Here is a 16,629-nt window from a genome sequence, read left to right as displayed (position 1 = left end):
CTAGTGAAACGTTGCACGCGCAAAAGAGAAGGTCTGCACACATCCAAAAACTTATTTTAAATGCAAAATTGATTTCCGTGCGCTCTAAAGACTTTTTTCTTTGCGAAACGAACATTTTCTCCACAAACTCAGATCGCGCGTGTGCAAAATGCACTTTTGTGCGCTCAAAATATGATATTTCGCGCTCAGAATTGTGGCAGAAATGTAAGCCCATATATCTCCGCCTACTGGAGACTTTTTCAGGCTTCTGATTGGCCAGCATGGCTTTATGGTTGAGATTATATCACCACCTGTTGGTTTGGCATGCTCTTGACAGTGATTTTTGTTAAAAACGAAAGAAGGAAAAACGAAGTTTATAAAAATACCCGTGTACGTGTGGACATGGCCTAAAACCGCCAGCAGGTGGCAGCAAGTCATTGTTAATAAGTGAGTCATTGCGATTGAACCGAATCATTTAAACCACTGATTCATTCGGGAATGAAAAGCTGTCATGTTGCTCAGAGATGCAAAACAGCGTTGTGGTTGTGGCTGTGTTTGGAATTATTTATGTTGTCGAAATAGCGCAAAAACAGGCAACATGGTATCTAAAACGCAAGTCTCTTAATTAACTTCTTGTTTATTGAACTGTTGTGAAAAAAATTCTTTTATCAATCAATATTACATTTGTAATCATGGTAATTTTTGGAGAAAAAACGGCACTCTTTGTATGATATTGATTAACTATATGAAATGATATAAATATATACATTTTCTGTCCCCATATCTTGAATTTTGTGATCATTCTAAATGTATTTTAATAGACTGAATCATGCAGTGAAAGAACATACTATAAATGCACACGCGCATTAGTCTAGACTTCACGTAATATATGCGTGCACAGTGTAGGGGTGTTTTGAATGCAGAATACTCAATGTCAAAATCACACAACAATTATGATATTATCGCAGACGATATATATCGCACACCCCTACATGGCACTGCACATCAAAATACTTGCATTCTGATCACACCACATGTCAGGCTTTGCACTTGAGCGCATGCTAGAGAGGTGCTGGCTGTTAGAGCCTAACTTCTTACCTGTATCTGCTGTGCTGCAGGAGGTTTCTGTGGCTGTCCGATGGAGGTGGCGAAGAACTGGGTCTTAATGGCGGGCTGAAGTGGAGTGGTGGCGGTGTATACTTTCTGCTGCTGTTGGGCTGTGGTCTGAGCGGCCTGCTGCGTGCCCAGCTGAACAGAGAGATAAAGAGAGAAAGGAGAGAGGGGTTGAAGACACATTTACACAAATAATGCTCCATTTAAAAATAAATCACATTGGCTGATTGGTACCTTTTGCTGTACCGCAGCCTGTGTTTGCTGTGGCTGTGCTGCCTTCTGGACCGCAGCGGCTTGTGCGGCTGCCTGCTGCTTTTGTCTGTGCAACAGCTGCTGAACCTGCTGCACCTGGAACGGGTGGGTCACCACTTGACCACCTGCACAAAAACACACACGCTTCAGTCTACAAGAGCCCCTAAAGGGTTGTTACTGACACGGAGACGATGTAGGCGAGTAAAGAAAGCAAGCCTCTCCACTGTTGATTCATGGTCAGAAATGCTGCAATAAACAGTCTTTCACCATTCACTACAGTCTTTGTAAGCCTCTGTCTGATAATTGATTAGGTTTAGGGTGCTTCACAATAAGTTAGTGAAATGTCTAATCCCTTAGAGATTCACAGGCCACATGCCCCCAGTTTTTGACAAATTAAACGCATAAATAGCAAGTTTGAAACCAGTTAAGTGTTTATATATTAATTTAATCAAATCACAGCCTGTGCAATTTGATAATCACAGAAAGCCATATTGCTCCATTGATTTTATTTTGATGAATATCGTGCAGCCCTACTTGGGAACTCTGGGATCACCTTTGATATATTTGACCAAATATATGGAATAATAGGTACAAAATAAGCACTTACGAAGCCATGACTAATCTAGTCATCAGTATATATATGATTATATTATTTATTACTACGTTATGCTTTTATTATGTTTTGTTAATTTCTATTTAGATTTGTTTGATTCCAGAGGAGATGTGTAATGTGTAACGACACTGCTAGAGTCTAGTCGAACTGACTAGTCAGTGTAAACCCTTTTTTCAGTCAGTCTCCTCGTTTCAGTCTGTACCTGCTTTCTGTGCTTGCCCAATGGCAACGCTAATGCCAGCCACAGTGACAGGAAGAGTCGTGACTCCGGCGGACGAAACCACAGCAGGAACTGAGACGACAGGAGGTGGTTTGGTCAGAGTCACCTGAGCGGTTTGACCCGGCTGAGCCTGAATGGGTCCAGGGGCTGGGACACGTGTCTGAATGAAAAGGCATATAAAGAGTTAATCTGCATTCAAGTGTATGTGAAAGGGTTAGTCTGGGTGTGTATGTATGTGCTTACCAGTCTGGCCACCTGTAAGTTGGTGACGGTAGTTCCAGCAAGCACAGCTCCTGCTCTGGGCGCAGCGACTGCAGCTATCTGAGGGTTGGACGTAGCTGCCGGTGTGGCGTGAACCTGCTGCGGTTGCTGAGTAGATGAAGCCTGCTGACCTTGAGCTGCAGCTACCGCCGCTGCAACCTGCTGTTGGGCCATCTGCAGCTTCTGCTTCTTCAACAACTCCTGGAGAGAACATAGAGATAAGCAGATATTTGCAAATGACTACTAATCACTATATTTTTCAAACTCCCTGAGACTTGCGCTGACTTTCTGCATTGAAGCGGTGAGTTTATTAAGATTCAGGTGGTTTAACTGAATGTTTTCTGTAGGTGTGATTGGCTCGTAGGTCACTGCGCATTAAACCTACGATCAAGCTATTCTGACAACAACAACACCACAGACAGAGGTTTCTTTCATTCTCTTGTCTAATGATTTATGTAAAGCCCTCATGCATGAAATAGCTTTTATCTCTCTAAAGAACAAGACTAATGGCTTTATTGAGAAAGCTTTTTCTTTGTTTTTGGCCACTTTTCAAAATAAAATGAAAGTGTTTTTTTAGCTGCTGAAACATTTAAGGTCACCTATTATGCAAAATTCACTTTTACATGTTGTTTGAACATAAATGTGTGTTGGTAGTTTGTATACACAACCACCCTATAATTATAAAAATCCTTCTTTTTTTTTAAATCCCCATAAATCATAAGCAGTGTCTCAGAACAAGACATTCACAAAATCTGTAAAATGTGACATCGCACTTTACAAGCCCCACGCACCACTGTTGACGGACACTGCTGTATTAGCGGAGACCCCACCCTGAGTGAGCCACACACAATCTGCCATGTTTATCTTCACGCTAAAGCATTTAAAAGCAGCATTCAAGTAAGAAATGTCTTCTTATTAAAGCTACAGAAGTTATTCAGTTCAGAGCAGTGAGTGATTTTCCGTTTTTATTTTATTGGTTGTCTCATATTAACAGCAGTATAGATACTATATAGGCCTATTACGCTGCTATCACTTAAAACAGATCTAATGTGATTTCTTTCCCAGCTGTTTACCTTCACAGACATAAATGACTGTTTTTGTAACTTACGTGTGTTTTAACTTGTGTGTATTTCACAGTTTAATCTCGATAAGACATGAAAGACAACTTAATTTAGTACTCACATGCCATGTGACAGCCGTTTTCTGTGCATGTGCTTCGGATGTGTGCGCTCAGAAAATCGTATATCAGAAGTTTAAACTGATATGGCTTTAAAACACACGATTTCAGCACGGTAGACACGATAATAAAAACCAAACAGATGTTTTTTGACAGTATCTGAGGTACAAGCTGTAAAGGCACAGACCTATTCTGGAAAAGGGGGCGGGGAGCAGCAGCTAATTTGCATTTAAAAGATGCATGAAAACCACGTGTTTCTGCTTCCACTAAAAATAGGCATTTTCAAAATCATATAATAAATGATCTGTGAGGTATTTTGAACTGAAACTTCACAGACACATTCTGGGGACTAATGTAATGACTAATGACTAACCTAATGTTAACATTAACGTATGTATAAAGTCAATATGTAACTTTTTTATGATGGACGATACAATACGCTGAGAGTAGGGTGGCTGATGGCAGATATAAAGCTGATATACATGGCATTACATTCCAATGCTACTGCAATTTCATTTATTTACATATATTTATTAGATTGGAAATATTAAAAAAACTAATCAAAAAACTGATGAAAAAATAAACCTATAAAATAACATTTATACTTTTTTTATACACAATTTATACTTTTGACACTTCAAATCATTTTTATATAATTTTTCACAAATACAGAAATAGTTAAAAACATGACTAAAAAGGAACTAAACTGTAAGCAACAGTGAAATCAGTCATCTGGTAAATCTAAATCCACTGAGAATAATTTCTCAAATATAGACCAGGTAATGCTAAAATGTCCAATTTTGGCCAACATATCAGTCAACTGCAACTGTTAACTGTAGTTATGATTAATTACAATTGGAAACATAAGGGCTAACTCTGGAAATGTCAAAAAACAACATGGAGCATGGGTTGAGAAACACATTGAGCAATACTGTAACTGCATTTAGACATCCTTCACCATATTAATACCTCAGTATAGGTAAGCAAAAGCAAAACAAATATGGCATCCTCCATACTAATAGTGTGTGTACCTGCTGTGGCTTTCCTACTGCTTTGATCTGTGGAGATGCAGCCTGTGGTTGTTGTTGCTGCTGCTGCAACTGTTGTCTGAGTTGTAATTGTTGGAATTGAGCTGGCGTGAGTGGTTTACCCTGAGACAACTGCATCCCGGGAGCTAGAGAAGCAAAAACAATGGATTAAGAATACAATGATGGGAGATTATCCAGCTAGATATGATTACACAAAAACAATGCGGAAGTGTGACTCTGAATTGATTTTGCCACCAGAGAACCCAAAACACGCATGGCTTCTCTAAGGATGGTATTTGGTCTACCTGGAGCCACCAGCGTGCGTGTTTGGGACTGACCAGGAGTCAGATTAGTGGACACTACAGCTGATGCCGTCACTGGGGTAACGGCTCTAACGCTCTGACCCGTCGCAATGGCAACAACCTCCGCTGGGGCCGCTGTTGCAGGCACAGTTCTCTGCTGAGTGTGAACCACCTGAGCCGTGGCAGTTCCTGCCGTCTGTTTGAGGAAACAAATATTTAACACACATAAACAGGACAGAATGTTACAAATCAGTTGAAAAGCAATTTCACAACAAAATAACAGATCAAACTGAATATATTTTGTATTCTACACTTTCAATGTGGACTTCATGTCACACTGCAGGCACTGCTGTGACTAATCAAATCAGCTGCTAATCTATATATCTGTGTAAGATCAGAACTCACAGGTATGACAGGAGACGCCAGACGTTTGTTCGCCTGGAACTGACCAGGAAGAACTCCAGGCACAGTGTTTACAATCACATTTCCACTTACTGTAGCTGTTGCTGAAGTTAAAACAGAAACATACATAGATCAGCACTTATATAAACAGCACTCACAACTGGATCAACAAGTACAGGCAAAAGTTGTAATACCTGGCTGGATGCTTGTGCCCACTGCAGCGGTCTTGATAGCTCCAGTCTTGAGAATCAACAATACCCAAATAAGATCAACATCATATAGCCTTATACCTTACTATATAATACACCAGTTTAAAAATGTGGGGTCAGTAAGATTTTTTCTACTGAAATTAATAATTGAATGTGTATTAAATACTAGTTTAATACACATTAAACTGATCAAAAGTGACAATTATGACATTTCTAATTTTACAAAAGATTTAAGTCAAATAGACTCTGTTTTTCTTCTGCTCTCTTTGCATCATTTATGCATCAAATAATCCTGAAATAAACATCAAGGTTTACATTAAAAAAATAAACATCACCACTGTTTTCAACATTGATAATGATAAGAAATGTTTCTTAAAATCAGCTTATTAGTTTGGTTTCATGTGACACTGAAGACTGGAGTAATGGCTGCTGAAAATTCAGCTTTTCCATCACAGGAACAAATCACATTTTATATAAATATATATAAAATTTTTAAATTGTAATATTACCATTTAAACTATATTATTTCACATTATTAGTGTTTTTACTGTATTTTTGATCAAATAAACATAGTCTTAGTAAGTGTAAGAAACCTCTTTCAAAAATATTTACAAAAATCTTCCTGAACCCAAATTTTGGAACAGTTGTGCAAACATGAATAATATAAGTGTAATATAGAAATGAGTTAGACCTTCATCTTGGGTAATGTAGAGCTAAATACAGGTGTACGTAAGGTCCAGTGTGATATTAAACATGCAGTGCTGAAGGAGTCTAACCAGTACAGCGGTGTTGGGGACTGCTGCTGCTCCGGATTGGTTGGGCTGGGGCACTCCCGCCGCCTGTGTGGCTGCTGCAGTGGCCTGTGGCTGGGCAGCAGCTCCCTGAGGCTGGGCGGCTCCTGTAGTCTGCTGCTGTTGTTGCTGGGCTAACTGCTGAGCCCTCTGCTGTTCGGCTAGTGCCTATGGCAGCAGAGGATGGAGGAAAAGAGAGAAGAGTTCAATATAATAAATAAAAATGCAAAAAAAAAAAAATCACTTTTTATTTATTATACTTATTTTACTTATATCTCACCTTCTTCTCTTTAGCGATTCTCTCAGCTCTCTGAGAGGCGACCTGGATAGGAGGCAGAGGCTTGTCGTAGCTTATCCCGCTATAAATCACGGGATCAAGAATCAAGAAAGAAAGAATGAATGAGATGCTGTTTAACCTCAAATGAATATCAAATGTGACTAAAGATGTACAATATATTAAAGATTGTATCAGCCAAATTATTATTATTTTTTTTAATGATAAATTTCCAAGCTAGCTAATATTGGAAGCACAGGGCTGTACGTTAACCTTTTTTGCACATAGCACTGGTGCTACAGAGGTTGAAAATTTTGTAGCACAGGCCAAAAAGTTGTAGCACAAGTATAAAACGTCTGTTATCATGTCTGAAAACAAACATAAGTAATAGAGTTCATCACTTAAACAGACATTGATGTTCCAAAGAGCACAAAAAATACAAACCATCACAAAAATTGTTTTAAACAAAACAATCTGTTATGTACGAGGAACATTTTTCTTTATTTGCTAAAAATGGAAGAGTGCAGAAACATAACACCTCCTACACCTCAACAAAATATAAAATAAAAAGAATGGCAGACATTTAGGCCAAAGTGGGCGAAGATAAAAATCCTTGTCAGTATTGTATCTTTGTTATGGACCCTTTTCACAAGACTGTGATGACGCGTTTCAACGGTCATCAGTATCATAAATCCTCCAAAGTTTTTTTTTTTTTTTTTTAAATGTATGTACATTTATAACACTATATTTTGTTATAATTACAAAAAACGAATTAACGCTAATGTGAGGGTGTTTCTAATACTGTGTCTATAGGAGTGACAGTAAATTTGACTTTGTTCTCTCTTCTGACTGTCATTGTCAGTCTCTCTCTTTTTTTTTTTTTTTGAAAGTCATGAAAAAATTATCATGGAGTTTTTCTTTTGCTATTTGAGCAAATGGGAATGCAAAAAACATATTTACATTTGGGGTAGTCTCCCATTCACCACTATAGATTTACCCATCTATGACGACTTCCGCTGCTGAGAAACCCGGAAATGTGAAAAGGGTCTATTAAAAAATAAGATCGTTTGGTAACCCACATTCTTCAAAATATCTTATTTTGTGTTCAGCACAAGAAAGTAATTAATACAGGTTTGGGACAATGTGAGTGAGCAAATAGTGACAGAAATTCAATTTTTGGGTGAACTATTCCTTTAATGACAAGCGGCACCATGTTTAGTACCTTTAAAAGGGACAGTATCCAAAACGCATGCGTTTCTCTCTCAACGGTTAACTTTCATTTTAGACAACCAAAATGTAAACCTTGTGTGTTTTTGACAGTATTAGATGCAAAATCAATCAGACGTGAAAGACAACTTAGTCTAGTAATCAGGCACTGTTTCAGTGTGTAGCGTGCGCGCGCTTTATGTGTAGGCTATATGCGCTCAGAAAAAAACGCATCTCAGAACAGCACGTGAATTAGATGTTTAAGCAGATGCAAATAATGTACTTTTGTGAAGTAGAACAGCATCTGATAGAATGTGCGCTGTAGCACGATACTAAGATATTCCTTCAAAAGCAGATCGTGGAGACATTTTAATCGTCCACGATCAAAAATTGTCATATCGCACACCCATAATTACCAAGTATAATCCATGTCACACACACACACACACACAAGCACAACGAAATCACTTCACACTATTAAGCGGCTGTGTTATGAACATGCAAAACTGTATCGCACGTGTGCTACAGTGGTATATTTATTCATCGGACAGACCGTTTTTTGTAGCACGTGCGACATATATGTCGCACTGTACAGCCCTGAAGCAGATCACTTTTTTGTCACAGGGCTTTTTTGTAAAAGCAAAGTAACACGTCAAGAGTCAATACCTCTCAGCCAGCACAGAGGCATGCTTAGGATTCTTCTGGAATGGATTCATGCCCAGTCTAGAAACAAAAACACCAAAAATTTTTTTTTGTTTTGATGAAAGCATTCTGGCAGAATGTAAATGCAATGTTTGTGTGTTGGACACTGCCTGCACATACAGTGGTCTTATGGGTGGGCTCCTCTTGCTAGCAATGATTTTCATCAGCTCAAAGCGGTTGTTGAACAGCTGGATCTGGGTGGCGTTGTCATCCTGTGTGTAGATCTGACACGTGCGCAGAGGACGACTATTCTTGGACTACACAAAAAAGGAAGTGTTACCAAGGAAACAGCTAATAATATGTGCTGAATTATTATTATTTTTTAAATACCTTATAAATGCTCTTGGTCTTGTTCTTCTTAGGGTTAGCTTCATATATTAACTGTAGGACAGTTTGTATAATTACGTCACAAGGAAAATGTTGAAAAAAAAATTAATAAAAGAATTCACAACCACATGATCCTGGTACATCACTCACTTTGCCCTCCTCTCTGGGAATGATGACATTCTCATAGCGGTTACGGCATTGTTTTGGCGAGCGGTAAATTCTGCTACAGGAGTTGACCACGTCGCTCACCAGGTCCCAGTTAGGAGTGTGTGCTGGAGACACGATGGTCAGGTTCAAAGGAAGTTCCAGTAACTGCTTCACAGCCTGTGAACAGAAAAAAAAGGCAGAATTACAATCTTAGCTTATCCATTTAACACACAACTGTGCGGTTAAACATAGGCAGTGATAATGCAATAACGTGATGGATCAAGTACCTGTAGCAGGGCCCAATCCTCACTGATGAGCCACTCAGGGTTGTCCTGCCCAGCCTCCATGGCTGGTTTGAGCAGTGAGGGCAGCGGTTTGGCAAAGGGAGCCTGTTGCTTCAGAGAGAAGTTCTTCTTCTGGTCTTTACCCTCCCTCCTTACTTTGAGAAGACTGGCCTTATCAAAGAGAGAGCGTGGAGGAATCACTGATTCTCCATGGCCCTTCTTTTTCTTACGTCCCAGAACTGACAAGAGGGGGGGAGAGAGAGAAAAAGAGAGAATTTAGCATGTGTTTAAGCACAGTAAGTTCAGACTGAAAGCGTTTCTTGAGCAGTCTTACCTGACGGGTCCATGTGTCTCTTGCGCTCTTTGCGGACGTAGACTGGGGGCAGTTTGGATTCGGGCATAGGCGCAGTGTCATACATGAGGCAGATTACAGAGTCAATGTAGATATCGTTATCATCCTGTGGAGGAGTTGGGGGAGTCCACAGCTACAGAAAAGAGCAATAGTAAGAGTTATGAACCAATTTTCATACATTTTAAAATAAATACAGGGGTGACTCTCACCGAACTCATCAAGAATTTTACCCCAGAATCAAAATAAACACATTAAATAAAAATGTATTTAGCTTTATATAGCTACCCTTTAGATTGTTGGCATTGGAACATTATTTTTGATAATAAGCACATTTTCATCTTAATTTATCTCATTACATTCATTCATTATGCAAAAAAAATTTACTCCACTTTTTTGGAGTAAAATGTGATATAGACATGTTTTTGGGAGATTCAACCAAAATTCTTCCTTTAATTCTCTTCAGGAATGTGCAGTCTTAAACTTACTGGCATTATTTCTGTTTGTTCATTCTCATTCTCGAACACATACTCCTGTAAAGTGGAAGGGAACAGGGTATCAAATCTACACAACATGACATCACTTCCTACTGAAAATAACATTAGAATATATTTGTACCATGTTGTATGCATCCTCTCTGGTATAGGTGAACAGATCCTCCTCATCTTCTAGGATCATTTGCTCCGTTTTCTCTACCTTTAGTTTCTGTTGCTGCTGCTGCTCCCAGCCTCTCTTAGCAGCTTCTATGCGCTCCTGCAATTCACACAAACATTGACAATTAAACATTCTGTATTATTTACATGGCGGTCATAACATGTAATTGTAATATGTAAAAATGTTTCATACCTTTATAACCTGTTCATCTTCACTGTTGTGCAAGTACTCCAGATAGTGCAGTGCGTATCTCTCAATAGGAGTCAGCTAGACAAAACACCACAAATTGTGGTCAGAACCACTTTTTTTATTCAGAAGATTGTTTTTATTTTTTATTATTGAGCAAGGAGAAATTGTTCAAAAGTGACACTAAAGACATTTATAATGTTACAAAATATTTTTATTTCATTTAATTGCTGTTCTTTAGAACTTTCTATTCATCAAAGAATCCTGAAAAAAATTATTACATCTTCCACAAAAATATTAAGCAGCACAAATGTTTTCAACATCGATAAGAAATGATTTAGGAGCTGTACTGGTTTCTTTCAAAAAACACAGTGTATAAAGTTAAATGAACAGAATTTGCATGTTAAATACCGTAACACAAAACCAAAAGTTTATGGTTGCATGGTATAAAAAGCACATACGAGAACAATTAAATTTTTAAGTAACATTTTCTATCAATTTCAATAACCTCACCTGCTCCATGACTGCCGCCAACTCCTCTAACTGTGACGCCTCCTCTCTCACCCATTCCTTCACATCTATCTCTTCTTGTCCTCCCACTTTCTCACTTTTCATGTCTACCTCTGTCTCCTCGACCTCATCTTCATATTGGGTTTTCTTTCGGATGGTGTTCAGGGCCTGGATGTAGGGTCTGGCCACATGAGGGGGGATAGATTCGGACGGGGATGGCTCCTGGTGGAGAACCACAAACTCCTCCACCTTCTCTCCAGAACCAGCCTCCACCTCAAACAGATCCTGAATGGTGCGCTGTGAAAATCCAGCACATATTTATAATGTGAGCATTCCAAATTCTAGAGAGCTGCCTCTCTCTACTGAAACGCAACCTCATATCTGGCTAGGTTTTGAAACAGTCCCTCAATGTCAAAAGTAACAGTTATTGCATGTGCGCTTACCTGTGTTAAAAAGGCTAGAGTGTAATCCATGCCCTGTGCAGCTACCTCTCGAATAAGGTCTTTAGTGCCATTCTTTAAAAGCTTCTCCTCAATTGAGTTCCCGCTCTCCAACCTGACAGAGCACAGCGTTAGTAAAAAAGCTGACAAATATAAACCTGACAAGCAAAAACATTTAATTAACCCATCAGTCTTACCTGTAGATGTGGATGTCTTTGGAGCGGCGGATCTTGTCACACCACTCCTGTGTGCGCAAGTCCATGCTGGGATTTAGGTCTGTGTCGTAAAACACGATGGTGTCTGCGTCAAACACATGGCCCATGGCTGAGCAGCAGCGATTGGTCAGGATGGTGCAGAAGATCTGTCGGTTGCGGTTAAACCTCTTGACCCGCTCCTGAAAGTGGTCGGGACATGAGGAACAAGATGGGTTAAGTATTGCATTTTCTGTACAAGATGATCAAGATGAGATGTTTATGTGTTGATAGCACTTCACTGATATGTAAGCATCATTTGAGGCCCCGTGTGGAACTGAATCCAACAGGGAGGGAAGAGCGCTCACTAATCTGCCCTTTTAATTACAGCCCAGAAACCCACACAGCCTCAATGGGACATGGACTTGGCCAGGGCAACAGAGAATGTTACTCCATGTGTTTTACCTGTCTCTCCTCTAGTGACAGACTCTCATCCAGCCGTACATAGGTGAGGTGACGATGGTCTAAGAAGGCCTCCAGTATATCCAGCATGCTGGCCATCTGGGTGAAGATCAGCAGACGCCTGTTCTCAGCGCTCAGCTTCTGCAGCAGGATAGACAGCGCCTCCAGTTTTCCTGCAAACAGATACAGGAACATCAAAATTTAGACTATTAAACCAGTTTTATTTAGTACTTTTTTACAGCCGGTTGGAGACTCTGATTGCCATGTTAAATTGTTATTATTAGGGCTGCACGATAAATCGCATGCGATATTTAACGCGCATCTTATCAGTAAAGCCGGTTCTGTAATCAGTGGTAAATCTCCATCACGTGCGTGCTTACATTAACTACACAAAGCCGTTGTTCACTGACGAGCTGCGCAAAAAATCGCGCGAATATGAACGTGGTTTTGCGCAGCTCGTCGGTGAACGGCTCTGTGTAGTTAATGCTGCTCAATGTGAAAGCACGCACGTGATGGAGATTTACCGCTGATTACAGAACCGGCTTTCTGACAAGATGCGCATTAAATATCGCATGCGATTTATCGTGCAGCCCTAGTTATTATTATTATTTTTTACAATGGCATTCTATTGTTGTGATATTATCCAGCTCAGACAGGAAGTGGAATGTACATGGGCAACTCTTGACCAGAACAAGTTGTAAAAGTTGCTTTATACTTTATACTGATATTTATAAATTATAAAGCCGACAAATAAAACACATACATTTCCGTTCAAAAGTTTGGGGTCAGTAATTATTTAAAAAAAAATTTTTTTAACATTGTGAAATTGTATTACAGTTTAAAATAACTGTTTTCTATTTTAATACATTTTAAAGGATAATTTATGTGATGACAAAGCTGAATTTTCAGCATCAGTGCCACATGATCCTTCAGAAATCACTCTAATATGCTGATTTGGTGTTCAAAAACATTTCCTATTATTATCAATGTTGAAAACATTAATAATAATATGACATATTAAAACATATTGAAAAATATTATAAACAGCTTAATATTTTTGTGGAAACCATAATTTTTTACATTCCATTTTTGGCAGGATGTTTTTGATGAATAGAAAGTTCAAAAGAAAAAAAAATGGTCTTAAATGTGATTTTAATCACTTTAATATGTCCTTGCTTAATAGAGGTATTTAAAAAAATCTAAAACATAACATTTAAGTACAAAGTATATAAAATATTACATTAAAAATATTTAAAAATCTTACCAACCCAAAATTTCTGAATGGTACTGTAAAGGACAGAATCGTAGCTCTATGATGGATAGAGGATACCATATTGGGAAACATACAATAGTATGCTTAACTGAATATCAGTAATATTTGTGAAATTTAAATCTGAATGTAACAGAGCTGAGGTGCTGTTGTGGCGCTCACCTGAATCCATCTCCAACATGTGCACATCAGGGAATCTGACGACAGGAGGACAGGCTAAGTTACGGATCTCTGCGTTGTGTGGAGCGGACACTTCCTGTAGCTGTCGCCTGAATGATTTTTGTGCAAGGCTGTAAGATGGTGGAAGATTGGACGCATACAGCTGAGGGGGAGGGGCCACAGCAGCAGGAAGTATGCAGGAAAACCTTTAATATAACAGGAAGCAGCATTAGATCACAAAAAGCTCACAAAACTGCTTTCATGGAAAGGAGTACATCGTCAAATCCAGACCTCTTCAACAAGGTGCCTGCTGCTGCCTCCTGCTCCGTGTTGGAGAGAATCGCTGAGCGGAGTGGGGCCACCGTGGACACACAAGTCCGCTGAGCCCTAATACAGCTGTCTCTGCCGACCCAGGACCAGCGGGAGTGCTGGGGTGCGGGGAAGGCTGGTGGAGGGTGTCCCTCATAAACGAAGCAGGTCTTGATCAGGTCAGAACCATACATCACAGAGCGTGAGGACCGCCGCTCGTTGGCATGAAATAAACTAGCCAGACGCTCTTTCAGCTGCCTGTTTCTTTCCTCACTTGACTCCTAATTAGACACAAAGACCAGGCTCAGATTTCAGAACTATTTGATTGACTTCATCAATTCCTTCAACATGTCTTTCAAAATCACCTACCTGTGTTATGGCATTTGTTGAGTGTTTAGCATTTGTTTCCATGGCTGTGGTAGCTTGAGTGACTGTGGTGCTTGCTTTAATGGAAACGGACAGAAACACAGAAACTTAAGTTTGAATTAACTAAGACAGCATTAGAACATCACATTCTTAGGTTAATAGTTCTCAACCAGTGGGCTGGGAACCACTAGGGGGCCTTAGCAGAATTTTAAGGGGACCCATGGTCTTGGAAGACTAAAATTTTGAAAGTGTTATTTCTAGACCTAAAAATAATTATAAAATAAAATCTTAAAAGTTATGATAATTTCTATAAAATTTTGGCAAGCTAAGCCAAGCTCTAAAATATTTCATTAGGTACAAAGAGAGAAATGTTTATTGTAAAAAAAAAAAACAATTTTATTAGGAATAAAGCATGTAAACCCTGAAGAACAAACTGTCCTTAAATCCTTTGAAATTAAATTATCATTAATGTTAAATTATTTGAATATATTGCAACTCAGTTTCTATAATTAAAAAACAAAGATTGAAAACAAGCAGGTACAACCAAGTAGCAGAAATTTCCTAGCCTACATGGGGTCCTAGGGGTGTGCGATACTGACAAAAAATAATATCTCAATATTTTCTGGGTTTTTAATCGATAACGATAATTAGACAAAGACATTAGATATTTTGCTGATTGTGTTATTGTGCTGGTACCTTAAGGACTGCTGTGGACAGCTGACTCCTGAAGTTTTTGATATTCTTCATATTCTGTGGTGGTCAGTTCACACTGATAGAAATTAATCTTTCCCAAGTTTAAATTGATTTGTACCTTTTATGGGCATTTTTACCTTTATAAAGCAATTTTTCTAAAAGTATGCATTATCTTTTGAGTCAAATTCTTACATTTAATCAGTGAATTAGAATAATAAGACCTTTGGGCTGTTACCAAGCAAATGAAATCAGTATCAATAAAATTCATCTACAATGCAAAGGAAACACAGATGCTGCATCTGAAGTTTAAATGTGAAATGTAAAGCCGGAACGGCTTCTGCGTATGACAGATACCGGAAGTGAGAGAAAAGTGTTTATCACATTTGAGGTATAGATATTTTTCTTACAAAAACGCATGGATTAGCTAGAGGAGGCCTTTATTCACCCCCCAGAGCCGTGTGAGGCACATTTTATTATGGATGTGCGCGCTTTATTTAACGCGTTTTGGACTGTTGAACAGAAACACCTGCCCACTGCAATGATGGAGCTTAGAAGTGCCAGGACAATTTTGAACATAACTCCAATTGGATTTGTCTGAAAGAAGAAAGTCATATACACCTAGGATGGCTTGAGGGTGAGTAAAACAAAGGCTAATTTTCATTTCTGGGTGAACTAACCCTTTAAGATATTTTCGTAGCTTCCAAATATTATGGTTGAACGACTGACTTGCGGGGGTGTGGAGGTGGCAGGGGGTGGCGTACCTGAGGAGTTCTGTACAGGCACAGCCTGGGGTACAGTAGGCATCACCATGGGCGGCCCCTGTGGCCTGAGAAGAGGCTGTCCGGGGGCAGACACAATCTGCAAGATGTTGCCTAAAGCAGACACATAAACGTATGAGCGTCACATTAAGCCATATAATGAGGATTTACTGAACACACATAAAAATAGCTGACACAAGTGACTGGATATGGAAGTGAAATGAGACAAAGAGAGGATGAATATGGGCTGGACATTACCGAGTGTACCTTGGAGCTGCAGAGGCTGGCCGGTGGTGAGCTGCCGCAGCTGACTCGGAGACAAAGTGAACTTGTTGCCCTGGAACTGTAGGGTCACAGGGGTCTCTGGCTGGGCGATACGACCCTGCCCAACCAACTGAGTAACCTTCACTACATCTCCACCTTCAGTAGAAAACAGCTAATGTTAAATGATAGTGGCTGACAATTTATCTCTGAGAAGGAAAAAACATTTTAGTTAGTTTCGGGGTGAGCACGGAAAGGGACATGCACAACCACGGTGTGTTAAACAGGAAGAATGACACTTTTTTTCCTCAAACAAAAAACCTGTAACAAACAAACTGAAACCAGACTGATTCGTTTAGCGGAGCAAAACAAAGTGGGAGAAAATCTTTGCTTGTATAAAAGGTTTTCCATGTAACAATGGTTGCATGTGACATGGGGAGCAGCGCCCACAAGCTTGACGCTCTTTACACCCACAGAATGACAACAAAATAAACGGCTCTGAAGAAAAGCTGCAGTGAAAAGATAGGGAGGCAAAACCATATTAAAAAGCTTCTGGACCATCCTTCAGCTGTACTGCACGAAAAACAAAGAGATTAGTCATCAAAATGCAGAAGGGAAAAAATAAAAGAAAAAGGGAATAAATATCAAAAAAAGAAGACGTGAATAAACTGGAGGCAGCGGGTTCAGTCCGGAGAAATTTCTGGAGGGCTCATGCTTGTTTGTGAAGGGTGAGG

The 16,629-nt window shown here is 39.4% G+C and overlaps 1 protein-coding gene across 8 annotated transcripts in view; it reads right to left on the bottom strand.

The window, feature by feature from the left end:
• Positions 1-1,042: 1,042 nt before the first annotated feature.
• The window catches only part of LOC107659618 (E1A-binding protein p400-like), a 41,446-nt gene continuing 25,859 nt past the window's right edge, over positions 1,043-16,629 (bottom strand). For 4 of the 8 annotated variants that reach the window (XM_016448629.1, XM_016448637.1, XM_016448630.1 and 1 more), the window contains 28 exons: positions 15,893-16,054; positions 15,638-15,748; positions 14,187-14,260; positions 13,800-14,098; positions 13,512-13,714; positions 12,083-12,252; positions 11,624-11,820; positions 11,430-11,541; positions 10,990-11,283; positions 10,483-10,557; positions 10,255-10,389; positions 10,125-10,169; positions 9,622-9,772; positions 9,291-9,526; positions 9,007-9,180; positions 8,860-8,910; positions 8,650-8,786; positions 8,494-8,550; positions 6,628-6,706; positions 6,333-6,515; positions 5,542-5,587; positions 5,351-5,451; positions 4,949-5,141; positions 4,647-4,789; positions 2,421-2,639; positions 2,160-2,337; positions 1,327-1,469; positions 1,043-1,227 (listed from right to left, as the gene is read on the bottom strand). In XM_016448629.1, the coding sequence (XP_016304115.1) occupies positions 1,066-1,227; positions 1,327-1,469; positions 2,160-2,337; positions 2,421-2,639; positions 4,647-4,789; positions 4,949-5,141; positions 5,351-5,451; positions 5,542-5,587; positions 6,333-6,515; positions 6,628-6,706; positions 8,494-8,550; positions 8,650-8,786; positions 8,860-8,910; positions 9,007-9,180; positions 9,291-9,526; positions 9,622-9,772; positions 10,125-10,169; positions 10,255-10,389; positions 10,483-10,557; positions 10,990-11,283; positions 11,430-11,541; positions 11,624-11,820; positions 12,083-12,252; positions 13,512-13,714; positions 13,800-14,098; positions 14,187-14,260; positions 15,638-15,748; positions 15,893-16,054 (4,130 nt within the window). In that variant the 3' untranslated portion in view covers positions 1,043-1,065. The remainder of the gene's footprint in view (positions 1,228-1,326; positions 1,470-2,159; positions 2,338-2,420; positions 2,640-4,646; positions 4,790-4,948; positions 5,142-5,350; positions 5,452-5,541; positions 5,588-6,332; positions 6,516-6,627; positions 6,707-8,493; positions 8,551-8,649; positions 8,787-8,859; positions 8,911-9,006; positions 9,181-9,290; positions 9,527-9,621; positions 9,773-10,124; positions 10,170-10,254; positions 10,390-10,482; positions 10,558-10,989; positions 11,284-11,429; positions 11,542-11,623; positions 11,821-12,082; positions 12,253-13,511; positions 13,715-13,799; positions 14,099-14,186; positions 14,261-15,637; positions 15,749-15,892; positions 16,055-16,629) is intronic. The other 4 variants (XM_016448633.1, XM_016448635.1, XM_016448631.1 and 1 more) reach the window with 4 other exon arrangements.

This window comes from Sinocyclocheilus anshuiensis, unplaced genomic scaffold, assembly GCF_001515605.1.
Source record: "Sinocyclocheilus anshuiensis isolate Anshui unplaced genomic scaffold, SAMN03320099.WGS_v1.1 scaffold451, whole genome shotgun sequence".
NCBI lineage: Eukaryota > Metazoa > Chordata > Actinopteri > Cypriniformes > Cyprinidae > Sinocyclocheilus > Sinocyclocheilus anshuiensis.
The sequence above is the reverse complement of the archived record's forward strand: the minus strand, read 5'-3'. Positions and strand labels throughout refer to the sequence as shown.